Source organism: Colletotrichum paranaense, assembly GCF_030867605.1.
Source record: "Colletotrichum paranaense strain IMI 384185 chromosome Unknown Scaffold_3.1, whole genome shotgun sequence".
NCBI lineage: Eukaryota > Fungi > Ascomycota > Sordariomycetes > Glomerellales > Glomerellaceae > Colletotrichum > Colletotrichum paranaense.
Window position 1 is genome coordinate 146,580 of NW_026848961.1, and position 27,610 is coordinate 174,189.

The window sequence follows — 27,610 nt, forward strand, 5'->3', positions numbered from 1 at the left end:
GGTCAACGCCTCTTCGGAGGCCCATTCGTGCCCGACTCCTAGAGTCTCTAGGATTTGTGGACTGGTAAAGTCCACTCCAGGCGGCCCGCACACCGAATGCCGTGATCCTTGACCGGGCCCTCCGTCCCGTATCAAGGGTTCGCTTTCTCCTCTCGTCATTTGTGTCCGCCAACGTGTATCTTCTCAGACGCAGACTCTTACTTCGGTCATCGTGTTGAGAACATGGTACTTTTCATCCGACTTGGCAACGGAAGATGCGGGCCCATGGCGACTGACTACTTCGACTGCGGGCGTCTTCCGTGTCTCCAAGCTTCTTCCTTGGGGCAATGTCGTCAACCGGTTATTTACTGCAACCTAGGCATGCCAGCGGCCAAATCATGGTGGAGGAGAAGATCCCATCATCCCATGAGGTCCTCGGGGCCGGCGTGCTGTTCATCACATTCGGGGTTCTCGACCAGCAATGAACAAGAGGCTGGGAGAACCCGGAGAGAACGGATCAACAAACACCGGGTGCCTCCTTGCTCGGGGCCCACTTATCGGCTCGGGGCAAGCCGCGCCCGGAGCTCCCACAACTGTTGACCTCAGCAATGTTTTCAATGGACCCAGGTCGGTAGCAAAGAGAACAGACAGAGTCATACTGGAGAATTATTGAACCTTCAACAGGTCACCAAGCCGTAAAGATCCCCTCTATCGAGCCTGTAGCCAAGTCCATGCCCGGCCTGCTTCGTCTTAGGAAACCATTCCTCATGCCTGGAACAAATACGTCCACATAGTACCTGACTAGGTAACGGGCCCTACAAGTTCAGATAGCATGCGTAAGAAGGCAACTTAGATTTGCGACAATTCGTCTCAGCCTTGCCGCCGCAATTGCGATGGTCTCAGGCGCGGATGACGAGATAAATCCTATTTCCACCATGCCATTTGCGACTTCTTCACGCTACTGGCATTGCTTCACGGCCTGGACTTGGCTACAAGCGAATATCAATATTGCATGATCCCGCGCATGTATAAGCTCCCAGCCCCCGACAGCTGTATTCCCTGCTACCAGGGAGGGTCCTCCCTTCAGATCATCAATTACCGAGGCCTGAGATGCACTTGGTGGCACAAGGCGAAGCTGCTAGGGTTTTTTTAGTGTATGTGCGGCAGTACCTAGACGCAGTCCTGAGAGCGCGATGGAGTATTGAAGTTCATAGGTAGTAGAGCATCCGTATATATAAGGTAGGTAGCCTGCCTGAGCTTTTGGACGCGGGGCAATGTGTTACACGGTGTGGATGTCCTGCACAACGCGGAGGCGGACGATGAGGCCCAATAGCGCAACGCGTGGGCTGGAAAGTGTAGCTGACGGAGCAAAACAGCCGATAGGAGGCGGATGCAATGGAAGCTGCTGAGACTCGATCGTGCAAGCTCAATTGGCCAGCTGCAAAGGGGGATGGAGTGAGGAAGGTGAAAAGGGTCTGATGTGGTGGGACTAGAGGCCTGCAGCCATGCCTTCCGACGCGGGTAGAAAGTGTAACTTGGGAATCAGCCAAGCAGAAGGTGTTCCCTCTTTCGCCATTGTTATGCTGCCATGCTGCCACGCTGCCCAGTCTGTCGGTCAACCCAAGCCTGGACTTGACATATTCTCTCTGGCGGACCTCGCGGCGCTGCGGCGCTATTCGCCAGTCGACCGTCAGACTACATTAGCCGACCTGACTGGGCTGCCACGCCTCGTGTGTGGCGGCGGTAGCACCGATTGGTATCGTGCTGCAGTGGTCGACAAGACACAGACAGACAGATTTGGATGGGCATGAATCCAATGATGATAGGGGATGAGATGTGTAACGGATGACAGGTGGCAGGGACCGTGACCAGGCCAGCTCAGGTCCATAAACTCACCCGACGTCAAAAGTCAATTGTATCGAGGCTGTATCCGTGCTAAACGCCATCATTTTCTACTGGGCTTCGTGACCTTGAGAGCACACAACCAAAGCTCAGAATGACCTTGAGGAACTGCGGGAGATGGGCGTGAGTGAGTAGGTGAGTGGTGGGAGTGAGATGTGAGGGAGCGGACTGGCGTGGCCTTGGACGTGACGTCCGAGGCATGCCCAACGGAGCTGCCTTGCAGCACAAGGTTGTACAGGTGGCACCAGTAAATGGCAGTGATTCAGGCAGGGTGCATGAGAGAGACCAGTTATCAGGTCTTTTTGGACGCCTAGCAGCACGGCAAAGGCGTGAGGAGGGAGGGGCAGTCGAGGCAGCGGCGGCGGCGGAATGAGGGGCACACACACATTACATACCTTAGTACACTACACTCACCGGGCAGACACCACACACACTCACACCTCACACACGCGAGGTGGTATACTCAGCCCAGTCAATCTGCATGAGTTGTATACCTAATACCTTACAGGTTGCCCAAGAACATACATGGAGGACGAGTGACGGGGATGTTTGATGTCTGCGCAAGGTGAGAAAAGTGGCCGCCATGGTTTTGAGCTTGGCGGAATTACCAGATTGGAGTGAGCCGAGATTGGACAAGACAGAAAAGGATTCAGCCAGGAACAGATAATGAAGCCACTGTAAGCAGGGAGAAAGAATAGCGCTTCATGACACGATGGGGAGTGAGTGACTGGTTGAGTGAGGTGCATCTCAATGTCGGAGAGAAGTCACCGCCAGCGCAAGGTGAAGGAAGGAAGCTCCAGGGTGCTCCACTCTCACTTCTGCCCGCCTTGCTGCACGGACCACCAGCGAGTACCTGGTGAGCCTTGATTGGCCCGTCGCAGAAGAGGCAGGATCGGCCCAGAGCCTTTCCACCTCTTTCCTGCCTTTCTCCCGCAACGAGGCTGTATGTAGACTTCCTCGGTACCTCTTCTGACCCCCCCAATTATCACTGCCCACGACAATTCAGCCATCGCCCAATTCCTCCAGTGCTTGCCTTCCAAAACTTTCCCCCTCCATTGAGCGCCTCCATGATCATAACGCAACTCAATCCCAAACCGCGTTTGTACAAATTGTCTTCCCATTGACAACTGTAGATGGAACAACCCCAGCCATCCAAGAAGCGGCGGCTTATGCCAAAGGAGTCGCCGTCAAATCACACCACACAACCGGCTCCTTTCCCCCATGAATCGGTGAGGATTCTGTTCTGCGCTCCCGTAGCTTGATTTGAGCTGCTGGAATTAACCGTCTCTTGAACCCATTCAGCCTCAGCAGCACCCAACCCAGGAGGCCCCTCCAGCCGAACGCCATGACTTCGAATCCTTCGCGAGGCATCTTCAAGATGCTGCCATGCTGATCCAGCGCCAAACCGAGCGCGCACCCTACGATAGCGTTTCTGTGCTTCTACTGCGCTGGGAGGAGGATACTTCGGTCGAGGCTGATTTGACGGCTTTGGAAAACATACTACGAGACCGATACAACTACCAGACGAATCGATGGGCCATCCCGACCGTACCCAACCCCAGCATCAAGCTTGGGGTTCAGATGGCTTCTTTTCTCGAACATGCCCGACCAAATCACTTGCTGATCATCTACTACGCCGGTTATGCATATGTTGGATCAGATAACCAGCTCTACTGGGCTTGGTGAGTCGAGAATCTACTGCAAAACACGTCTCCACACCGTTCTGACCGCCCTTCCATAGCAATATCCGAGAAGATGCTGCAAAGCTCAAGTGGGATGGTGTACGCTGCCTGTTTGAAGATGCTCAGTCCGATATTCTGTTGTTGCTCGACGCCTGCTCCGTTCGTGATATACCCGTGTCTGGAAGCCATGGCATCAAGCAAGCCATTGCAGCTGGCGGTCCTGAGCAGAATCCCAGAGAGGCTGCGGGCAAATCTTTCACATATCACTTGATTGAAGCTTTGCACAAGCTGAGCATCGCGGGCAGACCATTCAGTGTACCGAGGCTACACGAGGAGATTGTCCAGTTGAGGCAGCAGGAAACCGCACAAGCAACTAAACTCACAAACGGTGCCACCAAAACTCCGCCACCATCACCGCAACTTCCCATTTGCTTCACCCTTACACCTGGAAAAGGTCAAAGTCTGAGCTTAGCTCCCTTGCCTGCTCGGGCGGGTCAACAGCAATCGCCGCGCAATGGGTCTGATGGGGAATCACTGTCGAGGGATGTGCGCGAAGACCAGCTCATTGACCCTGAATCTGTTGCTGATTTACGTTTCGATGAGCCACGAGTGCTTGTGTGCACCACATTCGTGGGAGATGCCAGTCCAGACATGTCTTTCTTCAATGGCTGGCTTCACAACACGCCACCCTTGGCTGCCAAGATCGAGGTTGAGGGAATGTTTCTCGGTCCGCCCACCATGCTTCTAATATCAATGCCCCATTCAATATGGAACGTCGTACAGCACGATAAGGTCTGCTGTTTCCTGGGATACATCACATCACATAACATGATTCACCTGTACCAGAAGCTCAAAGGCTCTGCCGGGATCCCTAAAGTTACAGCAAAGGAAGTCGAGGACGGACGCATCTTGTTGGAAGCGCGAGAGCTGGCGGCAAGTACACCATCTATGCACCAGCGCTCATTAGACAGCAAAGACGCATCTTTCCACGAAACGGCGAACCGCGTCGACACCACGCCGGCCAGCGTGCCGTTTGCAGCGGCTGCTGCTGCTGCCGCAGTTGTTGATGGCAAGGACGATGTTGAGGATTCGGCCGAGATGCAGGAAGCGGCAGAGCAGCTGAAAGCTCTCAGCCATGTTCGCCACTTGAGCGATGAGGCACCGCCAGCCGTGGAGCGGCAACGTACGACTCTGCCAGATGGGGCGATGCCTGCAAACCACGAGGATACCGGTTCATCCCACGATGCGAATGAGTCTGGTGCAGACGACACGATGCATTCGATTGACATGAGTACACCCAATGCGAAGGCCAAGCATCGACGATCCTTGCAGAAAGCGACACCGAAGCAAGAGACGAGGTGCACGTTATGTACTCATGCTCCCTTTAAGGATTCGTCGTCACTGCGCAAACATATTGCGGCCGCGCATACAAGGCCGTTCCCTTGTGCCTTCTCGTTCGCGGGCTGTACGAGCACCTTTGGCTCCAAGAATGAGTGGAAGCGTCACATTGCTTCCCAACATCTCTGTTTGCAATACTATCGGTGCTCGTCCTGTCCACAGAGCACAGTCGAGGGCAAGGGCAACGAGTTCAACCGGAAAGATCTCTTCACCCAACATCTTCGTCGCATGCATGCACCTTTCGCGATCAAGAAAGCCATTGCCAAAGGAGACAGTAAATTGCAAGTTGAGTGGGAAGGTCACGTCAAGGAGATGCAGACAACTTGCCTCGTCACACGCCGGTCGCCACCTCAGAGGTCGGCATGTCCCAAATCAGATTGCCAAGTCGTCTTTGAAGGGCCTGGTTCTTGGGACGAATGGACAGAACATGTTGGCAGACATATGGAGAAGGGTGAGGGCCAGCGACTCGGTGTTGATCGGCTGCTGGCAAAGTGGGCTTTTGAAGAAGGTATCATCGAGCGGAAAGACGACGGCGAGTATCGTCTTTGTGCCGGAAATGGCCCTGGCAACGGTGGTGGCCCTATCGGTGGAGACTCGAAAGACTCGATATCGGTGGCATACCCTGAACCGAAATTGGATGTTGAAGAAACAACTGAGACCAAGGACACTGCCGAGGACAAGATGGAAGTGGACGGCTAGCGTGTGAAAACGGAAACTGACGTGGGCGTTGCGGATTCTTTCCTTCGACCTTATATGCTACGGCGTCATCAACGATTGGAAGGAGTTTAATCGGATACGACTGACATGAGACACATGAACGACTTTCATTCTCTTTGACCATACTTTGCCTCTCACTGGCTCAGAGCTCGCCTGCTTAGCGATGATGGAGTAGCCAGTCTTGTTGAGTTCGTGTTGCTAGCACCAAGTGTGGGAAAAGAATAAGGAATCAAGAGAACAAAATGGCAGAAAAGACCTTAGCCAAGAGAAAAGAAACCATCTTGAAGATCAATGCACCGTGCCTGTACGATCCCCCGGTCCCCGTTATCTCTTCAACCGTATCAATCCTATGCAGTTCGTCTGATCTTCTTCAGCCCGGCTTTGCAGAGCGGGCCAGCCGAGAGGAGTCCGGGGAAGAGAGTTCTGCTAATCAATGATGACTAGTCCGCGTGGTGGTGTTGCAAATCACCAAACCAAGCTTTTGAGAGCCACCCGGAGCGGGCCCGGTACTTGCCCGGTAGTTCGAAGCCCTCGGTGCTTCACCTGAACCCGATTCCTGTAGATCCGCCGATGCCCGATGCGCATCGGCGCGCCTGGTTTGGCGTCGCTGTCAAAATGCGGGGAAACTAGCTTTGCCCCTGGCCTTGAATCGTCTTGCTTACCGGTGCCCCTACGTAATTATACACCAGGCACCGTCGGCGTCGGGCACGGAGGCTTGTTGAAAAGGTATGGCTTCCCGATGGAGACACTGATGGTTGTGCACATGACAATGACATTGATTAGTGACATGAACCACTTCTTTCGCCCCCCTCCCCTCCCCCTCTTCTCTTCCCTCTCTCGGTCTGAACTGGGGCTTGGAATTTTGGAAGCGCTGAGGGGCGATTGGAAGGATTTCTTAATTGTCCGGCCGAGTTAGCCGCTTCTAGTATCGTTCACTTGATCGTGACGGCGCCTGCCCCCCGGCGGCGTGGAGAAAACGGGGACCGGGACACGAGGAGGAACTAGGCCGGAGTAGGCTGGAGGAAAGCTTGTGAAAGCTTAGGAAAGCTTAACTGACAGGGCTCCTCTGAGATGCGCTCGAATACACGGTATTTGATTGACATGGGGATCCCGGAGCCGGCGGGGGTGGGAGCGAGATTGGGTGGGTTGTATTTGATACTATGGATAATTTGGGAATGGACAACGGCGTTTCGATGGTTCACGGATGGGGCTGGCGATTGATGTGTTCCGGGACGAACGGACGATATGGAGGAAGAGGGCAAAGTATATGAAGACCGGGGAAGGACCATGATCTCAGGGCGTTTCTGTTTCTTGGCTCCTTGTGTCTGTTGGCGAATCTTCAAGCCATTGAATTGGTTCACCCACACTTACACGCACTTTGGCTTGACAAGAGCATTGAGTGTCTTCACGATGCGTCTGTTCAACGGCCTCGCCTCCCTGCTCGCGGGCGCGGGCCTCGCGCAAGCCACGCTTCAAGTCGTTTCCGGCGGGACATGGTCAGCGGTAAGAAACAGACACTCCCCCTCTCCCCCTCCAGCATCCTTCTTCCTTCAAATCCAGTTCCATAGAGAGGCGATCACCCAGTTAATTTCTGTCATGATACAATCCAGACCAACACAGGCCGCCACATCCAAGCCCACGGCGCCGGCGTGACAAAAGTAGGCTCGACGTACTACCTCATAGGTGAAGACAAGACCGAAGGGTCGGCTTTCCAGAACATCAACTGCTACTCCTCGACCAACCTCGTCGAGTGGACCTATGTCGGTGCCTTACTCTCGCGCACCACGGCGGCGGGCGACCTGGGGCCCTCCCGGGTCGTCGAGCGGCCCAAGGTGATTTACAACAGCGCGACGAAGAAGTACGTCATGTACATGCACATTGATAGTAGCAACTACGGCGAGGCCAAAATCGGAGTCGCGACGAGCGATACGGTGTGCGGCAAGTACACGTATCTTAGTAGTTGGCAGCCTTTGGGGTTCCAAAGTCGTGATATTGGGTTGTTTCAAGATGATGATGGGTCTGCGTATTTGTTGACTGAGGATGTGAGTTCTGAGATTACCTATTGGATCCCCTTTAACTTGCTGTCTTGACGACGGGGGATGAATGTGAAGGATAAGCTGGAGACTGACAGAGTTAAACCCAACAGCGACCCAATGGTCTCCGAATCAATGCCCTGAGCTCGGATTATCTCAACGTCACGCGCAACGTCTACCTCTGGCCCGATCACATCGAGGCCCCCGCCATCTGGAAGAAGAACGGATACTACTTCATGTTTGGAAGCAAGCTTACCGGCTGGGACCCGAACGACAACGTAACGTTCTCCCTTCGCTCCCCACTTCCAAACAAAGATTGACATACTCTCCTTCAAGGTCTACTCCTACGCAACCTCCCTCGCAGGCCCCTGGTCTTCCTGGGCAACCTTCGCCACCGTCGGCTCAAAGACGTACACCAGCCAGACGACCTACATCCTCCCGCTGGGCGACACGGCAATCTACATGGGCGACCGCTGGGTCAGCACGAACCTCATGCGGAGCACCTACGTCTGGCTACCCCTCGCCATCTCGGGCACCACAATCACCCTCGCCGACCGCGTCAACTGGACGCCCAACGTCGCCGCCGGCACCTGGGCCGCAGGGCCCAGCGAGACGTCGTACGAGGGCGAGTCCGCGACGCTCGCGGGCGGCGCCAAGAGCGTCGCGTGCACGGGGTGCAGCGGGTCCGCGGCGGCGGGCTACGTCGGAGGGTCGGCCGGCGGGAGCGTGACGTTCTCCGGGGTGAGCGTGCAGGCTTCCGGCAAGACGACGGTGCGCGTGAAGCATTTGAATGGCGATACGAGCCAGCGGTGGGGCACGGTGACGTGCAACGGCGTCTCGCAGACTGTTGGCTTCCTGCCGACTTCTGATGGGAACACGCCCGGGAGCAGCTCCGTGTTCTGTGGCCTTACTGCTGGGTCTGCAAACACCATCAAGATTGCCAGCTCGGATTCGTCATGGGTTGCTGACATTGACCGCATTTTCGTGCCGGTCAATTAGGGGTAGAGTGTCACGAAAAGTTGAAGAGGTTGTGGAAGACATCATGAGGATGGTATAGGCAAGTGAAGTTAGTGATATTCACACAATAAATATATATATGAAGAAAAGTAAAGACACCCCGCTACATCCAGGTGACCCATCATCCATCTCAGTTGAGCTCGATCACGAAAGGTCCAGTCAAGGCGTACTCGACAGCAACCGTCTTGATGGTCTCCTGTCTCTTCGCAGGAGTACCTCCACTGAGAAGCGTAACCTTGGAGACCTTGAGCGGCGTCGAGTACTTGAATTCGCCATCCACGGAAACCTTGCCGTCCTTGTAATCAAAGGTGACGAGCGTGATACCTGCCTGTTCCTCACTGACACCATCGTCGAGATATAGCTGGCCCTTTGCAGTGCCATCCCTGCCAGCCGCGATCAAGAGCTCAAAGTTCTCCTCGCGCAGCTGCTTCGTCGTCATGGTGCTGTTCGCGCGCAGAGGCAGCACGGTGCCGCCGCGGATGAAGAGCGGGATCGTGGTGTAGTCCTTGTCTGTCAGGGAAATTGTGGCACCAGTGCCCTGGATAGCCTCGTGGGTGTACCAGTCATAGAAGACGTCGTCAGGGAGGTAGACATCAACTGAAGTTGAGTTCTCTTCCGTCACGGGCGCGACGAGAATGGCGTCACCGTAGAAGTACTGAAGGTCCAGACCGAACGTCTTCTCGTCCTCGGGGTAGAGGTAGAAGAGCGGGTTGATGAGCGGAGTGCCGTCCTTGGTCTGCTGGTACAGGGCAGTGTAGATGTAGTCAAGCAGGCGGTAGCGGATGGCGATGGCCTTGCGAGCACTGTCAGCCACCGTGTCCCAGCGATAAAACTCCTGCGAAATACTGTCGATGGAGTTATGGTTGCGGTAGAATGAGGAGAAGGCGGCGAGGGCGGCCCAGCGCGCGCAGAGCTGTTCGTTGGTGTTGTCGCCGAAACCGCAAGCATCGGAGCCGACCATAGGCACCTGATATACAGCAGCAAACTGCATCAGCTGGGAGATAGAGACGCGGTACTGTTGCCAGTTGGAAAGGTTGTCGCCGAGCCAGTGGCCTACATGCTTTCCGACGCCGGCGAATGTGGAGCGGGTGATGATGAGGGGGCGAAGACCCGGACGGCGGGCTTCCATGGCAACCCGGGAGGCTGAGGACATCATGGAGCCGTAAAGATTATGGGTATCGTACATGGCCAGGCCGTTTTGGTGGATCACGTCCGTGTTCACGGTCTTGTTAGAAATACCACCACGGGCTGCGTTCGACTCAGTGTCCCAAGCGGCCTTGTTGTGGATGGCGTACTTGGGGAAGAGAAGATCGCGGTCGGGCAGACCCTTCTGATCACCGGATGATTGTCTCTCGGCGAGCACCAAATTGTCAAACGTCTGTCCAGCGGGCACCATTCTAGGCGACATCTGCTTTCGAACGAGGACATCAGATCGCTTGGTCTGGTTGTTACCGCAGTCGGTTCCAGGAGGTTGGAAATCGCAAGGCCAGCCGGGGAGAGGTCTGGGGTTCTCGCGGACGGCTGGTGGCTCGGGAGGGAACCCAACAGCGGAACCGTAAGGATCGTCGCAGGGGAAGTAGCAGGGGAAGTTTGACGGCTCGTTCATGTCGATCCAAAGGGCATCAATGTCGACTCCCTTATCGGCCGAGAAGAATTGAGCAAACTCATTGTTCCAGAAGGAAGTGATGTTCTCTGCGAAGAAATCAGGGAACACAGTAACACCAGGCCAGACGACGCCGATCCAGACGGAACCGTTGCTACGGAGAAGCCAGATGTTGTCGTCAATGCCGCGTTGCAGGGTGGGTGATTCGACGTAGGCCACTGCAGGGTCTACCATGACGATATAGTGCTGATCATTTTCGTGAAGCTTGTCGACAAGCTGGCGGACCTTGGCCAGGGGGTAACGCTCAGGGTCGAGAGAGAATACTCTGCGGGTTGTTAGTCTAGTTGAAGGAGTACATAGCATGTTAATTATCGCTTACCTTCGCCTGTCCATGTAATCAATGTCGGTCCACATAGTTTCGAGGGGGATCTCGGCGATACTGTAGTTGTAGACAACCTCAGCAACGTCAAAGACATCGCGGTATCCGTAACGGCATTGGTGGAAACCTAGACCCCAGTATGGCATCATGGCTGGCAGGCCGGTAATCTGAGCGTATTGCTGGGCCACCTCGATGGGAGAAGGACCGGAAACAAAGTAGAAGTCGAGGACTCCGCCGAGGGTGTTGTACTGAAGATATTGCCCAGACTCCTCCGTCTTGTTGATGAAGACGTCCATGCCGTTGGAGTTCAAGAAGAAGACTCCGTGGGTGCCATTCTTGCGGTGCTCGTAGTAGACGGGGTGGTTACCATACAAATTGGCACCAGAGGGAATGCCGTACGAATCCTGGGACCACAACGTGCGGATGTAGTCAGTCGTGTTCAGACGGAAGGGATCCGAATGCTCGCCCAGACCGTACAGGTTAGGGTTCTCGGGCAGCTTGGTCCGGAGGCGGAGGTACTGGCTTTCAAAGACGATGTTGGCTCCGGAAGTGTCGAAGAGAACCTCGCCTGTGTCGGAACGGCTCACGCTGAAGGAAAAGGGGTTCTCGGTGTAGTTGAATTGCAGCTTGGATTCTGCGATGGTCAAGCTGGTGGCCTCGGGGCGGGGAAACACAGAGTTGGGGATCTGGTACACCTGGTTCGCGGCATCCTGGATCTTGACGTGGAGACGGGTATCTGCAGTATGTCTGAGTATTGGTTCACAAGGCACAGGAATGACACGGGATGGCTATGAAGAAATCGAGGAACTCACCAGTTTGATATTCGACAGTCAGAGTCAAGTCTGTCAGATCGGTTCCGTACGCATTGCATGCTTCACCGGCCAGCGACAAGTCTGCTGTCAATCCAGTCGAGGACAGCTGGACGTTGGAAGCCTTGTAGCCCGGGCATTTTGAAAGCGCGTCGTCGCTAGGATAGTCTCTGCGGATCACAGCAGCTGAAGCTACTGCGCTGAGTAGTCCGAGGACAGAAAGCTTTCTCGCCATGTTGACAAGCTTGGCAGAGTATGGGCAAACAGGGCAAGAGAAGCTTGGACAACAGTCCACGACATGGCCCAGTGGCGGACTTTATACTTGGTGTCGCTTTGCAGATCAAAGGACCTGGTTATGCATCGTTACATTGGCTGAGAGTGTAAGTTGGAATACGCGACCCCGCTAGAAGGCGGCAACGGACGTCTCCTGCTCTCCAACCGTTCATCCCGAAAGCTCCTAGGTCCCCGTTACCTAATTGGGCTTTCACGCAAAATGTTTTTTAGGCGACTTTTGCGGACGGCCCGTGATAGGTGCAGGGCCAGAGCATGAACGTCATCCAGTCTTTCATCTGCAGTGTCCGGAGGTCCCTGGGGGTGCCTGGTCCATGTCGTATTCTCCTGGCGCGTAGCTCGCCAAGGTTCGGGACCGCTCATTTGCGGCTAGAAGTCTATTTGATTGAATGGCGCGAGCGAGTAATGGAGCGAGGTAAGGCCGTGTCTACCTGGATGAACAGCAGAACAAAAAAGAACAATGCAGGACATATGCGGTATGTGAAGGTCACGCTGTTCATTCCTCGTTCTTGGAATCGACTTCCCCGCAGTCTACCGGCTTTGCAGTTGGGAGCTACGGGACTTTGGGGGGGGGGGGGAATGATGATGTGCATCTGCGCCGACTGCAGCGGGGGGACAAGAGCGAGAGGAGAAAACGCATCATGCTAGAGCGGCGCTAGTGTACCAAAGCTTCCTGCTTGCCCGGTGCAAGGGTAGCTGTCTGCATGGATGAGCTGTCATTGGTGGTGTCTGAGGTAGGGATGGAGGAGCGTTGAAACGACACTATGAAAGCGAGAGAACTGGTCCAATCTTTTCTGTTCATGTTTCGTTTGTTTCTACATACAGTACTCCGTACGGATACCTTACCTTGCAGTGGCCTCCGGCTTTTTAGCATGGGATAGGACAAGCCCGGCGGGATGGGGTGCCCAACGGCCCGAATGGGTGGCTTGACCGGATGGCGGGGAAGCTGGAGGCCCCGCATCACCCCGCACCCGCTAAATAATCGGTAGCCCCCGGTAAACTTGGTCCGGCGGCGGAGTCTCCGCAAGCTCACCATCTGAGGTCTCTCTTTCTTGACTTCTTCCCCGTTCTTCTCCGCCTGTCGTGTCTGGCGTTGCCTCAACTGCTCGCTTCGACCTTGCTTCTCTCCAGGTCCAAGGCTTAGAGTTGACAGCACTCAAAATTGCAATCGGCCGAGATGAGCATGGCCTCGGCCATATTGTCGGGAGGATCTGATGTGCCAAGCGGATGTAACTCCCATGGGTTAGGACGAAGAAGCAACCCAAGGTTTAATAGAATCCATGTTCATCGCGAATTTCAACTACTTTTCTCTAGTCTCAACATTGGGTAACTTCGTCATGCTCTATCGGAAGCAGTTGGCTCCCTCATCTTTCTCTGACTACTTCTGCCAGAAACATCCCTGGTTGCCTTGAAATGAGAATTTCTATAATGTAGTATGAGAAACTAAGGATTGCCAGCTGCCTGATGAGACTGGTCAAAAGAAGTCGCGAGTCGTAGAAATTAACGCTTGTTGGGGAACCTGGTTCTTCATTAATGCCTTTTTCATGTTACAAAAGTAAGGAGTGCCACGCCCTTAAAAGGTGTTTGAGCTACCCTGTAGTCTCAAGAGTCCCGTAAAGTACCCTCTTCTGCCTGTCCATAACAGTGAACCGGAAACTGTAAACTCTAGCCTTTTGTCGGCCTTGGTAGACGATGGTTTCATATTGCACCATTGATCTCTACGCTTACTTGGCATCTCGCTAATAATCATTCATTGAACCTCTCAAAGAATCTTCTGTTTGATGTGAAAACCAGCTTGAGATGCCATACGCAGTACCGAAGCTTCTCTTATCTCTTCCCAATAAAGCCACCATCACTTTCTTACAAAGCTACCTCCCCCCAAGACTGGCAGTGCTTCTATGTGCCTTTAAGAAGGCATGAAATATCCCAGTGATGTAATAACCTGCGAGGGACTCGGGTTTCCTTCGGCCACATGCTTGGATAGAATTCTTCGACTTCGTCGGACATGACAACTCATTAGTATTACAGATTCTCAAGACCATCTCATACATGGTGGCTGAGGTGGTCTACAGACCACTATACTCATGCCGTGTGGTCCCGAATCACGACAGGCAACTGTTCGAGAGCCAGTCTTGACGCCCCGATGCTATCTTGGTGTTCAAATACTCTGGTGATATGGTCCTTCAAGGCAGCAAAGGAACTTGAATCGATATATGCCTCCTGAATTCCCATTGCAATTAAGCTCCATAAAGAGACGACCAGCTTCCACAATCATGAACGACGCTAAATTCCCCTGGGGCATGCCTAAGTATCTCACGCTGAGCTTCATGGCGAGAGCACCCGCCTCCATAATGACAGACTGTAATAACTCTTCCCGGAGAATACACAACTAGGCCCAAAGATGAGGGCACCCCGCCTCTATCAAAATGAACAATAACAGATGCTCCCGCAGCGAGTCCAATCCCCTTCAAATGGACCCTAAGAAAGGAGCACCCGTCTCCATAAAGATAAACAGAATGAAGTTCCCCCGGGGCATATCTGACTAGGCCCCACGACGAGGGCACCAGCTTCCACAAAGGTAAACAACAACAAATCTTGCTCAAGCATACCCAAACCTCTCTTTCCCTTCTTCCTCACCTCAAAGAAGCTGGGTCAAAACATCATCAACCTCTGTCGTCAAGGGAAATCCATCCTTCGAGTAAGTTTGAGATACATCTATCTCCGTCAACAAGTCTTTGCCATTCTGACGATACATTCCCGAGCAGCAGAACTTCTACTGGCGATTGCTCGAGTCTTTTCGACTATTTGTGCCAGTACGCGAGCTCATCAGACCTTGATTTACCTCGAGCGAACGGCTTCTTTCGCGTCTAGCTAGGTATCATTACCTACCAGCAGTTATCTTTCTTTTTCCCCTTCCTTGCCTCTCTATCCTGGTGTCGAACGCGATTCTCAGCAACGCTTTGCTTGAGGATTGAGCTTTTCTTTTTTTCTCTCGACCGAAGTCCCATCAAGTTGCTTCGCTTTCATCGAAGGATATTCTTCTAGCCCTCCCTCGTCTGTGTCCACCATCGACTTACCGAGCTTCCCGACTCTGAAGATCGATCAAGCCGACACTCTAGCCGGTAAGTTTCAGTTCGACTTACCCATTTACCTTCAGCTAACAGTTATTTAGCTAGAGCCCATCCTCTAAGTCAAATTTGACTACGGGTTCCCCAAAGAATACAGGGCAAAATGGCATCTCGTGGCACTGATGAGAACGAGGGCCTTGGCGATGTCCGCCGCACTCATTCACCTGCGACTGACCCTATGCCCCAGGATCCCTTCGGTGACCCTGATTCTGACTCTGAGCTCGGCGAGTTGCCCAGTGATGAAGAAGAGGAGGACCTCTTTGGCTTTGGATCTCCGTCGGACGAGCTTGATGAGTTGCCCAAAGACACTGAAGAGGACCTCTTTGGCCACCCAGAGAGCGCCGATGACGAAGGCGAACTCACCGAGTCGCCTGAGGATACCGAAGAGGACCTGTCTGACTATCCTGAGGACGAGGCTGAAGTCCAACCCATTCGCGAGTACCAGGAGCCTCTGCCTGCCCGCTTGGCTCGCGAGCACGACCGTTATCGTGCCAGCAAGAAGGTTGCCCAGGGCACTGATGACAAGCCCATCATGAAGTCAGTCCAAGGTTTGGATGGCGCTTACGACATGGAGCCCTCGGACAGCTCTCATGACCCGGCTGCGACCCCGACCAAGCCGGCCCATCATGCTGTGAAGACTCCGCGTACGGCCAAGGCTCCCCGTATCTCTGACGGAGCCCATGATGGAAAGGGCACTGGTGCGAAGAAGTCCGGCCCCGGTATTGCCAAGGTCCTTGATTTCAATCCCAGCCCCAAGCACTACCTTGGCCTCGGCAAGAATATGAAGAGTGATGCTAGACCCGAGGCCGACTCTGCTACGGCCATCGGCAAGCACGACGTCGAGTGCGGCTCCTCTACCCCGCCTCCTGGCTTCCGCTACGACGAGGAGGGCCACGGCCGCCCGCCTCCTAGTCGCCCTCGCAGCGTCAAGACAGCTCCCACAGTCATGTTCGCCGACACCGACGTTGAGGATAACTCGCCGTCCACTCGTCGTCAGAAGAACCGCGTCCGTATCGCGTCGGCCTCGAAGTCTGCCTCGCTTGAGCGTCCCTCGATCCAGCCTGCTGGCCCTCGACCCCTTGGCCTCGAGCCTGCGTACTACGAGCCCATTAACGCTGGTGTCCCAACCACCCCGACCAAGGCCCATCGTAAGCGAAGCCGCGATCACTTTGAGAAGACTCTTACACTCGCTGGACAAGACACTGCGAACATGAAAGAGATCATGGCCAATTACGCTCTTGCAAACGGCGAGAAGGCTGACGATGCGGTCAATGAGGATGGCGAGGGTGACGAGCTCACGCCCAAGGCCTCTATCCTCAACAGCCACATGGACATTGACGAGGATTAGTCTGGGTACCGAATGGTCTGAGAGGAAAAGTGGTCTCAATTGGTCTCATTCTGATTGCTCTTGTTTTAATTTCCACTTGGGCATCGTGTTCCTTAAGGTTCTATCCAGAGAAGGAAGGAAGAACTGGATAGGAGGAAAGACCGAGGGCCCGTCGTTGGTCGTTAGTTGGCTGGTAGCCGTTTTGTGCATAACCCACCCAAGATAGTATCGCTTACGTTAGCAGCTCAATCCTCAGTTCACTTGCAAACTTGATCCGCTTAAGTCAATATCTCATCCACCATGGGCGTCTCGCAGCATTCACACCCCCTTCTGCCCCTTCCACCCTCTCCTACCACTCCAAACCCAAAACGGTACGGAGAGCAGATACATCCCACGAAGGAGACCCGTCGCACCCGCACCTAGACACACGCGCGCCAGATAAGCTCCACCCCTCAGAAGCGTCTTGTCAATCAAGGTTGCCTTTTTCTTCTTTTGTGGCAGCAGCGGTGCCGGCGCTGTCACCCCGTCCCCCCGGTTCACCTCCGGGTAAAACAGAGAAGCGAAGCGAGCACGGGAGCAGAGCAACCATCTCACTCACGACAGCTGCCCGCCAGTTGTGCAACCCAACCCACACCCCTCCCACTCGAAAGCGGGCAGAAACAGCAAGGGCCATGAACTTTCCTGCCTCAACCTCCAACGACTTCGCCTTCAACCCCATCCTCAGCTCCAACAACGAGCCGCAACAGCAGTCCCAGCAGCAACAGGTCCAATTCTCTTCCCGCCAGCTCCAGCTGCAGCAACAGCAACACCAGCATCAGACTCAACAGCAGCGGCAGCAGCAGCTCCAGCAGCAGCAACAACAACAGCTACAGCTACAACATTCCCTCCCGCCGCCGCAACTTCCTTCGCCTGCGCCGTCCGCCAACGCGCAATCCCTCTCGGCCGCCCAGCAAGCCCTTGCCCACGCGCAGTACCAGCAGTTCGTCCTCATGAACGGAATGAACGGCGGCAATGTGCCCAACGGCATGGGCGGCGTGCCCACCCCTGCCGGTCAGCAGGCCGAGCTCAACTACATCTATGGCATGGTCGAGGAGCTGAGTAGGCAGCTTACGGAGAACCGTCGCGTCACCGAGGATATTGTCTCTGGTCTTGGAAGGGTGCGCAGTCGCGCGAGGACGCAGGGAATGGGCAATGACGACCTCATCCACAACGCTGCAGACGACATTCTTGGTACGCCCTTGCTGCTCGCACACCCGCCCACGCGCACATGTCCCAATTGCTTTTTACCGTAGTCACTGACACATGGCACCTTCTCTTCAGCTCAAGAACAGAATCTCGACACCCTCATCTCCATCCTCTCCGAGTCCCTTGAAAAGGCCAAATACAGCCGCGACGCCAACGCGACACTCCTCAGCCAGTACGCGACAGTCTTCGCCGCAATGCTGAAGCAATTCCACGAGTACAAGGCAAAGCACGTCACCGATGTCGCCGCATGGCACCGCTCGTACCGATCCCAGCTCGCCGAAGCCCGCGCCGAGAATAGCAGACTCCGAGAACAGATCTGGGAAATGCAGGAACGCGCGGGTAAGGCGAACGAGGTGCTCCGCAACTTCCGCCGCAAGTACGACGAGGACGAGACGCGGTGGGATCGGCGCGTGGAGGACGTGGCCGCGCGCCAGGAACTTCGGTTCTGGAAGCGCATGGCCATGCCCGAGGTCAGCGACGAGGACCCTTGCTGGAGCGACGACGACGACCTCATCGACCCGGCGGAGAAGGAGCGGTTGAAGGAGCTGGAGAAGAGAGCCGCTCAAGAACAGCTTTCTGGGAGCCAGCAAATGGGAGACGAGTACTCGCGTCCGCAGTCGCCGGAATCCAGCATGATGGGTGGCGTCCCGATGCAGAGAGATCTAGGAATCCCCATGGGTATGCCCGTTCCGCCACCAAGACCCTCGAGTGCGAATTCGAGCACTGGCTCCTCTGGCCAGTGAAGGCAGTACACAATGCATTTAGTACCTGTTTTATGAAGCATGCCATCGGGATTGTGGTGGCGTAAGGAGCATTCTGGGTAAAAAAGCTTGCTGGCGTTGGGGGTTGCTGGAAAGGAGAATCGCTTGCAAAGCAAATGGGCGATCGCATTATACCTCTTGTGATACTGGCCAAGCACCTTAGCCTTGGTCTCTTTTCACGAATACATTAATGAATGGTTTGTTGAAATGAAACGAAACTCCTACTGAGACTGTTCGTTGTGTACTGTTACTACTGTTACTGTTGCTACTCAATTACTAAGGAAAGCAAAAGGCACCCAACCCCGACCTGTTCTCGCCGCGCGAAGCCCTGACCGCCACAGTTAGTCAACTCAGCGGTATCGCTGTACATCAACGGCATAAATCACTTTTCACCACGGACTAAAGTGACTCCCCCGTCGTCCGAGATGGGAACATCCTCAAGCAGACGGATACCCGTCTGCACATCCATGTCATCCAATGGGACGAGTATAGGCTGCTTCACCTTCATGATTATCGACTGCCAAACCCGATAGCCGATATACAACACAATCGGGATAATCGTTCCAATGTTGTCGCGGATGACGGCCTGCGCATCATGACCACCGATGGGCCAAATTGCCGTCAGGACATTTGCAGCGAGCCCTATAAAGCAAATGGCGAGTCCAACCCAGCCTCCCCAGACGCCAAAGGGGCTCCTCCAGAGAAGCTGACTGGTATCATTTCCTTGCGCAGCCCATGCCTTGCGGAAACGAATATGACTGACGCAGATGGACGCCCACGTGTAGTAGTTGCTAGCTCCCGAAAGGCTCAATAGCCAGTCAAAGATGGCGCCGCCGCCGGGCGCCAGGTTGATAAAGGCAAGGAGGCCAAAAACGGACGTGATGGCGAAGGCATATACAGGCACGCCCCATTTCACGGTGGCTCCCCACCGAGGGCCCATGCCCCTTTCGCAGATAGCTTGGAAGGCTCGGCTGGCAGCGAAGATGCTGGTGTTGGCCATTGAAATGATTGCCAAAACGATAAGGGCGTTGAAGAAGCTCGGGAGATGCTGGATGTTGGCGAGTTGTGCTGCGAGTGTGAAAGGGCTATACTTGGCACCGTGGCCGGTTGAGGCCAAGCCAGGGTCATCGGACGGGACGACGAAACCGAGCAAGAGGAGCGATATGATATAGAAGAAGAAGATGCGGCCAAATACGATCTTGGTCGCCAAAGGTAGGGCTTTCTGGGGATTCTTGCACTCAGCCGCCGTCAGGCCCAGGAGCTCCGTGCCACCGTAGGACATGCCGGCGGTTCGGAATACGAGGAAAAAGCCCGATATGCCATTCTTCACCGCACCGGGGTCATGCCAGAACTTAGCTCCTGTTCCGTGTCTAACGAACGGTCAGATTGCTTTATGACAAAGTGCGATTCAAGCAGAAGATAAGTACCGTGGATCTGATGGAACGGCGCCAGTGATAATGAAGATCGCAACAAAGATGAAGACGGTGATAGCGAGGGCCTTGCCGATGCCGAGGGCATGTTCAATTTCGCCGAACCACTTGGAGCCGAGGAACGAGGTCGCGGTCAGAACGATCAGTATTGGCGTTATCACAAAGGCCGGTTGTAAGTCTGGGGCCCAGTACTTGATTTGAGCTGCGATCACCGTGAGCTCGAAAGGAAAGACAATGAGCCAGTTAAACACGAAGTTCCAGCCCATTGCGAATCCCCAGGGTTCTGATATCATGCGTCTCGAATACTCGTAAAAGGCGCCTGCTACAGGATACGCGGCTGCAATAATATATTAGTTGTGCACTGCTATTGCGGTCTGACATATCGATACGAGGGGGGAGTTTGGGACAGAGATGCGGAAGAACACTTACCGGCCAGTTCACCCAGGCAGCCCATGGTACATGTTACGCCGAAGCCGACGAGAGCGAAGTTGAGGACGAGAGACAGGGGTCCGCCAGAGCCGAGAGCAGCACCAGAACCGACGAAGAGGCCGGCACCAATGGAGCCACCCAAAGCCATGAATACCATATGCCGTATGGAGATGTTTCGCTCGAGCTTAGCGCCTTCGGCGGCGTCGATGGGATCGGACATGCCTTGGTCGCTTGATGACCTCGTGGCCCTCATCTCCAACATCGTTGCCTCTTTGTTAGGAGCCATCATGGAAAATTTGCAAGGGAGATAGATATAAAGAATGAGGGTGAAGATGGCAAGATTAGGGAGCGAATGTTGGGGAAAGAGGTGACAGCATGATGGAAGCCGTGATGGAAGCAGAGAACGGAACTCGGTCTATATAAAGGAAACGTAGCAGCTTCGAAGGGCGGGCATCCCGATAGAATTGAGCAGGGGCGGGACGACAATACCACGGCACATGACTTTGAACGGCTCATGTAAAGATAAGAGAGGGCAGATATCCCGGACGGCCGAGCCTGCACAAGGTTTGGAAAGGGCGTTCCGGGCCTCTACGGCCACGCGAGTGGCAGTTGCTCCTGGCCGGGGCTGTCTCGCGGTCTGCAGACATTGTGCTCATCTCTGCCAGCTATCTTCTTATTCTCTACTAAATATCACACATTCAACCATTACGGGGGAAGCACTCGTTCGTCAACAACGAAATGCCTCGAGCATAAGACCATAAAAGCGCCAAAGGACAATTCTCTTCGCAGTCCTAAGAGCCCTGAGTCGCTAGGTCAGCTCCATATCGAGATGTGCCGACCAAGGTCCTCACGCCAGCCTGGCCGGCAATGATTCTGGCGCCACGCATGTAGCATGGCAATGATTTACGGGACTCCACCAGGTGAAGCCGAGAAGTGAGTCAGGAATGGTTTGTGGTCCAGAAAGTCAAATATGCGCAGTAGTATTTCGTGAGTTGTCACTTCTTGGGGAGCAAGCACAGAAGTTTTGAAATTGATCCATAAGTTTTGGCTTCATCAACGGGATCAATCCATCTTAAATTCCCCTGCTTTTTCAGAAGAAATATCGACGATGCTATTTGGAAGAAGAATCACGTCAACATTGTGTTCCCCGATGTGAAACTCAGACCAGCCTTACATGCCATCATGGCTGTTACACATTTGCTCTGACTAGTCACGACGTGCTGTACGGGGGCTTGTCTCGAACAAGCCCTCATGCTCGTTGTCCCGCGACGGGAACATGCTTTCTTACGTGCAGCTGTGTGATTTTGACATTTAGTTAGGCCTGAAGCTTGTCCGCATACGATCGTTGCGCCACAGAACATGAGTGGTTGCTGGCGTCTTACTCGTAGCCTCGCAACCTGGAGGGCTGGTACCGCGTTGGGCACGTCTTATGTCTAAGGTACATCACTACCACTCATTCTTGTCCTTGGCCGGGAATGCAGAAGCATTGAACTCGCCAGATGAGGTTCAAATATCACTTACTCCTCAAGGAGGCGCGAGATGAGCCTCACACGGCACGCTGTCTGCCGGAGAAATGTAGTTACTATTCGGAGTTGTGGGCTCAAACCAGGCAACATCGTTTGAAGAAGGCCATATATCCTCATGAGCCATATCCTTGTGGCAAACCACTTGCTGGTCGACATCCAATCGAAACCGGCATACACGCTATCATACAAGCAGAACCTTAAGTAGAAGAGAAACCAGAATACTCAAGTAGATCAGTAGCCACTTTGCTCCCGACGCGAATCGTCCTTATCGTCCTTTGACCCATTGGCTGAACCTCCCGCGTCCTTGATGGCCTGGTCGTCGCCTCTGAGCTTGGCAAAATAAGACTTGATGTCCTCTGCGCCAATTGCTTTGCCGCTCTCTGCAAATTGCTGGAAGAACGGCTTCAACTGGTCTTTCAGATGGTTGTACGCCATGACACCTTCGATGGCACGAACACGGTCTACATTGCGCAAGGCACTCTCTCCGCGCTCCAGGAGGCTGCCGCTGCCATTTGTGGAGCCTCCGTGCTCCGAGTTCCCGCCATCAGACATTGGCGGCTCGTACGTTTCTTCCTCTTCCAGAAGCTGTGGGTGCGGGTCTAAATTAGGGTAGCATGACGAACATCGACATATGTTGTTGCGGAAGTCTTCTGTCATAAAGAGCGAGAACTCTCCGGCCGGTGGAGATGGAAGTAAAGCCCACCGACATGTAACAGACGAAGCCTCCTGAGTCTCCTGCTTAACAGCCGGAGCACTGCTGGTGGGTTGACCCTCGGCTGGCCCAGATGTACCTTTCAGTCGCTTAGCCTCTGATACGTCGGCGTCGTCTTCTGCCTTTCGTTTCTTGGCCACCTCCTCCGTGCCTATTACCTGTGCGTTCTTCTGAGTCGAGAAGACTGCTGGTAGAAATCCCTTGGCGCCCGCATACTTTTTGATCCACGGGTTGGCATTAACGCACTTATAGCATAGGAATGCTTCAAAGTCGTCCTCGCCTGGAAAGCCGGGTGGCATCGGTGGGTCTTCGTCCTCATCCTCCACATCCTCATCACCATCCTCTTTCTTGGCGGCCGTTGCTTCGTCCCCAGGGCGCGCTTCCGAATCTTCCGAGATTGTGGGCATAGCTGTGGCCTCTGTGGGTTCCTTAACAGTTGAGGGCTTCTCCTTCTTCATGCTCTCAAACCAGTTGGGCCCCATTCCAACCAAGCAGCCAGGGTGGTACCAGTCTTCGCCGCAGCCGCCTGTCTCGGACGTACCCAGTCCCAAACACTGGAACATGGTGCCTTTCTGCTGGAAGGGGTCATAATCACACTCGCACGCACAGAATCTATTTCTAAAATTCTGGTTGTACTTGTTGTTCGCATCCGGCTCCTCCGAATGCACGCCGCCCTTGGTATTAGTAGTAGCGTTGAAGCGCAGACTGCAGGGAGCGGTGGGCGGATATCTCTTGGTACCGCAGTCGCATGTGAAGTTTCTCTTGGTGAATATCTCGACAAGAGTGTGTTCGCCGTGGCACTGGATAGAGCAAGCATAGCAGACTCCTGCACCATCATAAGGGTCCTTCGGTTCGGCGGGGGGAGGATTGCAGGTCAGGCAGGCGAAGACACTCTGGCGAAGGGATCCGAGAATATTGGTGCAGCTTTCGATGCTCTGTGAAAAGTCAGGATAGCTGATCTTGTAGATAGGAGGGAGATGCGAGAAGACGAACATAGGGAAGAGCCTCGCGCGCGTCGGCTTCCAATTGCATCTGGTCCCTTATGAATCTGTGCGAAAGACAGCGGTCAGTCCAAGCTCAACACTGGCGAATACTAAGGGATAGTTTACTCAGCAGCAGTTTGAGAGTCGGTGGATTTCTGTGACGAGAAACTTTCGCTGCGTGTAGTCTTCGGCGCGACAACTGGGGCATCGGTGTCGCCGGCCGAAGCTGGTGGCGGAGGGGGGTCCATTGACATTGTTAAAGGTGCGCAATTCCAATTTCAGATGATTGAATTAATTCGAGGGGCTTGAGGTGATCGTTGAAGAATGGTAGAGGAAATGGGCGTCGAATGCGATAGAGTGATTGATTGAGGCAGCGTAAGATAAGTATGAAAGCAGACCTGAACATTGAGGTAAGTGTTCTGGGTCCAGTACCATCGAGAAGTCGCGTTTGGGGAAGCTGGTACGTCAGATACGTACCCTGCACTTTCCTCTCAGCTGTCTACAATTGCCCATTTACGCGTCGTCTGTTTTAGGCAAAGTGCCACTTTACGCGCTGACCCCTGACGCGATTCCCCCTGGCGACGTGGATGGGGCCCTCTAGTAATTTCATCCCACTCCCAGTTCTCCCCGTTTCTGCATTCCCCCCTCTTCTTCACAACCGCTTCTGTCGATTCTGTCGCAAGCTTTCGCAGTCTAGAAGGATAGTCGATCCAATTCACAAAGCCTTCTTGACACATCGCCATCATGAGGTAAGGCTCGCGATATCGCCCCAGTTGGCTCAGGCACGAGTTGCTCCACTGTGGTGCACCAGGAAAAGACTTAATCGCTAACCGCCTGTACAGTTCTCCCCTCCGAAGCAACCCCAGCTCTGCCAACAGAGGACTGGCCACACAATCGAGTCGCAAGCGTGGTCGCACAAATGGCGACGATGGATCATCGATCGGCCCAGCTTCGAGCCCTATGCCATCATCGCCTCCTGCTCCTTTCATGGCGCATGGTGGGGACGACGACGAGGACATCGAGGACGAGGCGGAAATTCAGGATGACTTGGACGAGCTTGATGAAATGGCCGAAGATGAAGTTGATCTTTTCCGAGAGGGGTTCGAAGTAGACTACAGAGCTAGGGACGATGATGGATATGAAGGTATCGACATCGACGACGAAGGCGAATATGGAGACATGGACCTAGCTGCCAGACGACGGCTCGAGGCCACGCTCAACCGCAGAGACCGAGAAGTCGCTCGACGCCAACGAGTGCCTGCTGCTTTCCTGCCTGGGGAAGACGACGAAGGCGATATTGACCTCTCGGCCCAACCTCGACGCAGGCGCCATCGCTACGATGAGGACCCCGATGAAGACATGGATGCGGACATTATGGACGAAGAGCTTTCCCTCGAGGCCCTACAGGATGTCAAGGCAGCTAGTCTGACGGAATGGGTGTCCCAACCTTTTGTGCAACGCACCATCAAGAGAGAGTTCAAAGCTTTCTTGACGGAGTACACCGACGACCACGGCTCCTCTGTTTACGGAAACCGCATTCGTACCCTTGGTGAGATCAACGCCGAGTCTCTCGAAGTCTCTTACGAAGAACTCTCAACATCCAAAGCAATTCTTGCCTACTTCTTGGCCAACGCACCCTCCGAGATGCTTAAGCTCTTTGATGAGGTTGCCATGGACGTTGTGCTCCTTCACTACCCCGATTACGAGCGTATTCACTCTGAGATCCACGTCCGCATTTTCGACCTTCCCGTTCACTATACCCTGAGACAGCTTCGTCAGTCTCACCTGAACTGTTTGGTGCGTGTCAGTGGAGTCGTCACCAAGAGAACTGGCGTCTTCCCTCAGCTCAAGTATGTCAAATTTGACTGCACCAAGTGCGGGGTCACACTCGGCCCATTCCAGCAAGAAGCCAACACCGAGGTCAAAGTCTCGTACTGCCAAGCCTGCCAGTCCCGAGGCCCGTTTACCCTGAACTCCGAGAAGACGGTCTACCGCAACTACCAGAAGCTTACCCTTCAGGAGTCGCCCGGCACTGTCCCCGCTGGTCGTTTGCCTCGCCACCGAGATGTCATCCTTCTCTGGGATCTCATCGACAAGGCCAAGCCTGGTGAAGAGATCGAAGTGACCGGCGTATACAGAAACAACTACGACGCTCAGTTGAACAACAGGAACGGATTCCCTGTTTTCGCCACTATCCTTGAAGCAAACAATGTTGTCAAGTCCCACGACCAGCTGGCAGGCTTCCGCATGACGGAGGAAGATGAGAACGAGATTCGCAAATTGTCTCGCGAACCCGGCATTATCGAGAAGATCATCAACTCCATGGCGCCGAGCATCTATGGCCATAATGATATCAAGACTGCTGTGGCGCTGTCCTTATTTGGAGGCGTTGCTAAAGTAGGACGAGGCTCTCACCAGGTCCGTGGAGACATTAACGTTCTGTTGCTGGGTGATCCCGGTACGGCGAAGTCCCAAGTTCTCAAGTATGTGGAAAAGACGGCCCATCGAGCCGTTTTCGCAACGGGACAGGGAGCTAGTGCAGTCGGTTTGACAGCCAGTGTTCGGAGAGATCCTTTGACGAGCGAGTGGACTCTCGAAGGCGGCGCTTTGGTGCTTGCCGACAAGGGCACCTGCCTGATTGACGAATTCGACAAGATGAACGACCAGGACAGGACGTCCATCCACGAAGCCATGGAGCAACAGACGATTTCCATATCCAAGGCCGGTATCGTCACGACTCTTCAGGCGCGCTGCGGTATCATTGCTGCAGCCAACCCTATTGGTGGGCGGTACAACTCAACGATTCCCTTCTCCGCCAACGTGGAACTTACGGAGCCCATCTTGTCTCGTTTCGACATCCTTTGCGTCGTCCGGGATACCGTTGAGCCTGAAGAGGATGAGCGTCTTGCGCGGTTCATCGTTGGCTCTCACAGCCGCAGTCATCCGTCGACATCACAGCCCGGTGAGGATTCGATGGATGTTGAGCACGAGTCAGAGAACCAGGAAACGCAAGCAGAATCACAGAAGAAGGAGAGTGAGATCCCTCAGGAACTTCTCCGCAAGTACATTCTATATGCGCGCGATCGCGTGAGTCCCAAGCTGTACAACATGGACGAAGACAAGGTCGCGCGTCTGTTCGCCGATATGAGAAGAGAATCCCTGGCAACTGGCGCGTATCCTATCACGGTAAGTTCTTTCCAAATGATGACCCGAAACAACAACAAGTCAACTAATGTCATTGCAGGTGCGTCATCTCGAAGCCATTATCCGTATCAGCGAGGCCTTCGCAAAGATGAGACTGTCGGAGTACTGTAAAGCGGAAGATATTGACAGAGCCATTGCCGTAACTGTCGAAAGTTTCGTTGGAAGCCAGAAGGTCAGCTGCAAGAAGGCATTGGCACGCGCCTTCGCCAAGTACACATTGAACAAGCCGGGTTCCCAAAGGAGGGCTGGCGCCGGAAGCCAGGCGACGAGACGAGCGGGTGCAGCCCGAGCCTAAGTTGTTGATTCTATTTCGAGAGTTATGATGTTGTGCATTTAATCACTATGGGCGGACCTTTACGTGTACTGGCAAGGCAGGCTGGCAGCAATCGGCGCAGAGGCGAAGCGCATGTATCCTGGGGAGGGTATTTGATAGATGATATCAGGATATTGTAAGCAGTGGCTTCTTTCTTCCAGGGTCACGGAGTAATGAAAATACAAAATGAGTTGAGAAGATTTGCAGCAAATCGTTGATCGCCTACTCCGTATAGTCTGGTAGCCATCTTGAAGCGGTGACAAGAGGACTACACTAAGAGCCTCGATCGCAAGGTACACCACAGCGAGTGGTGGGTGAATCAGCTTGAATAGGACGATTCCGCCGCGGTGGGATGGCCCAAATTAGAAACAACATGAAGGAGTATGCGGCATCATGCAGGTGACGAGAACGTGTGGTGCACAACTCGGAAGTTGGATCACGAACGGCAACCTGCAGCCACCCACACAGCCTCGCTCTATCACCCTTCATCGAGCTTCTCCTGCATCGTACGCTACATGGGCTCAAACCCGTTTGATGAGCGCAAGCTGGATGAATGTGGGGGGCATGTTCTCTAGACACTTTGTTACACACGAACCACGTGCGTCATGTTCGTCTCCCTTGCATCGGCCTCGTCTGAAAAAGAAGAGTCTGACAAGGTTCCACGACTCCAACCAACAGAGCCAAGCCTTGACTCCGGGATGCGGCCGCCCTGGGCGACCTGACCAACAGTTTTTCCATTGTT

General features: G+C 54.2%; 11 protein-coding genes across 11 annotated transcripts; 8 read left to right on the forward strand and 3 right to left on the reverse strand.

The window, feature by feature from the left end:
- Positions 1 to 222: 222 nt before the first annotated feature.
- On the forward strand, positions 223 to 579 carry CPAR01_03582 (uncharacterized protein; the record flags this gene model as incomplete). The annotated part of the gene is made up of 1 exon (XM_060487869.1): positions 223 to 579. The coding sequence occupies one exon, from the start codon at positions 223 to 225 to the stop codon at positions 577 to 579; it is 357 nt and encodes a 118-aa protein (XP_060352075.1).
- A 905-nt stretch (positions 580 to 1,484) lies between these two features.
- Positions 1,485 to 1,790, forward strand: CPAR01_03583 (uncharacterized protein; the record flags this gene model as incomplete). The annotated part of the gene is made up of 1 exon (XM_060487870.1): positions 1,485 to 1,790. The coding sequence occupies one exon, from the start codon at positions 1,485 to 1,487 to the stop codon at positions 1,788 to 1,790; it is 306 nt and encodes a 101-aa protein (XP_060352076.1).
- Positions 1,791 to 2,683: 893 nt separating this feature from the next.
- Positions 2,684 to 5,660, forward strand: CPAR01_03584 (uncharacterized protein; the record flags this gene model as incomplete). Its single annotated transcript, XM_060487871.1, has 3 exons — positions 2,684 to 2,824; positions 3,184 to 3,563; positions 3,623 to 5,660. Coding segments are annotated over 3 exons (2,559 nt in total), but the record flags the coding sequence as incomplete, so codon positions are not given.
- Positions 5,661 to 6,923: 1,263 nt separating this feature from the next.
- Positions 6,924 to 8,710, forward strand: CPAR01_03585 (galactan 1,3-beta-galactosidase; the record flags this gene model as incomplete). The annotated part of the gene is made up of 4 exons (XM_060487872.1): positions 6,924 to 7,181; positions 7,289 to 7,720; positions 7,825 to 7,989; positions 8,048 to 8,710. 4 exons carry the CDS (start codon positions 6,924 to 6,926, stop codon positions 8,708 to 8,710), a joined length of 1,518 nt encoding a protein of 505 aa, XP_060352078.1.
- A 148-nt stretch (positions 8,711 to 8,858) lies between these two features.
- CPAR01_03586 (glycosyl hydrolase family 31) lies at positions 8,859 to 11,754 on the reverse strand (the record flags this gene model as incomplete). Its single annotated transcript, XM_060487873.1, has 3 exons — positions 8,859 to 10,656; positions 10,711 to 11,446; positions 11,523 to 11,754. The coding sequence occupies 3 exons, from the start codon at positions 11,752 to 11,754 to the stop codon at positions 8,859 to 8,861; spliced, it is 2,766 nt and encodes a 921-aa protein (XP_060352079.1).
- A 2,604-nt stretch (positions 11,755 to 14,358) lies between these two features.
- On the forward strand, positions 14,359 to 15,011 carry CPAR01_03587 (uncharacterized protein; the record flags this gene model as incomplete). The annotated part of the gene is made up of 3 exons (XM_060487874.1): positions 14,359 to 14,623; positions 14,843 to 14,932; positions 14,983 to 15,011. Coding segments are annotated over 3 exons (384 nt in total), but the record flags the coding sequence as incomplete, so codon positions are not given.
- Positions 15,012 to 15,041: 30 nt separating this feature from the next.
- On the forward strand, positions 15,042 to 16,286 carry CPAR01_03588 (uncharacterized protein; the record flags this gene model as incomplete). The annotated part of the gene is made up of 1 exon (XM_060487875.1): positions 15,042 to 16,286. One exon carries the CDS (start codon positions 15,042 to 15,044, stop codon positions 16,284 to 16,286), a length of 1,245 nt encoding a protein of 414 aa, XP_060352081.1.
- Positions 16,287 to 16,936: 650 nt separating this feature from the next.
- CPAR01_03589 (uncharacterized protein) lies at positions 16,937 to 18,253 on the forward strand (the record flags this gene model as incomplete). The annotated part of the gene is made up of 2 exons (XM_060487876.1): positions 16,937 to 17,495; positions 17,586 to 18,253. The coding sequence occupies 2 exons, from the start codon at positions 16,937 to 16,939 to the stop codon at positions 18,251 to 18,253; spliced, it is 1,227 nt and encodes a 408-aa protein (XP_060352082.1).
- A 400-nt stretch (positions 18,254 to 18,653) lies between these two features.
- Positions 18,654 to 20,416, reverse strand: CPAR01_03590 (amino acid permease; the record flags this gene model as incomplete). The annotated part of the gene is made up of 3 exons (XM_060487877.1): positions 18,654 to 19,641; positions 19,699 to 20,038; positions 20,131 to 20,416. 3 exons carry the CDS (start codon positions 20,414 to 20,416, stop codon positions 18,654 to 18,656), a joined length of 1,614 nt encoding a protein of 537 aa, XP_060352083.1.
- Positions 20,417 to 21,887: 1,471 nt separating this feature from the next.
- On the reverse strand, positions 21,888 to 23,605 carry CPAR01_03591 (uncharacterized protein; the record flags this gene model as incomplete). Its single annotated transcript, XM_060487878.1, has 3 exons — positions 21,888 to 23,303; positions 23,362 to 23,416; positions 23,478 to 23,605. The coding sequence occupies 3 exons, from the start codon at positions 23,603 to 23,605 to the stop codon at positions 21,888 to 21,890; spliced, it is 1,599 nt and encodes a 532-aa protein (XP_060352084.1).
- Positions 23,606 to 24,164: 559 nt separating this feature from the next.
- On the forward strand, positions 24,165 to 26,850 carry CPAR01_03592 (MCM2/3/5 family protein; the record flags this gene model as incomplete). The annotated part of the gene is made up of 2 exons (XM_060487879.1): positions 24,165 to 26,537; positions 26,596 to 26,850. Coding segments are annotated over 2 exons (2,628 nt in total), but the record flags the coding sequence as incomplete, so codon positions are not given.
- Positions 26,851 to 27,610: the final 760 nt, after the last annotated feature.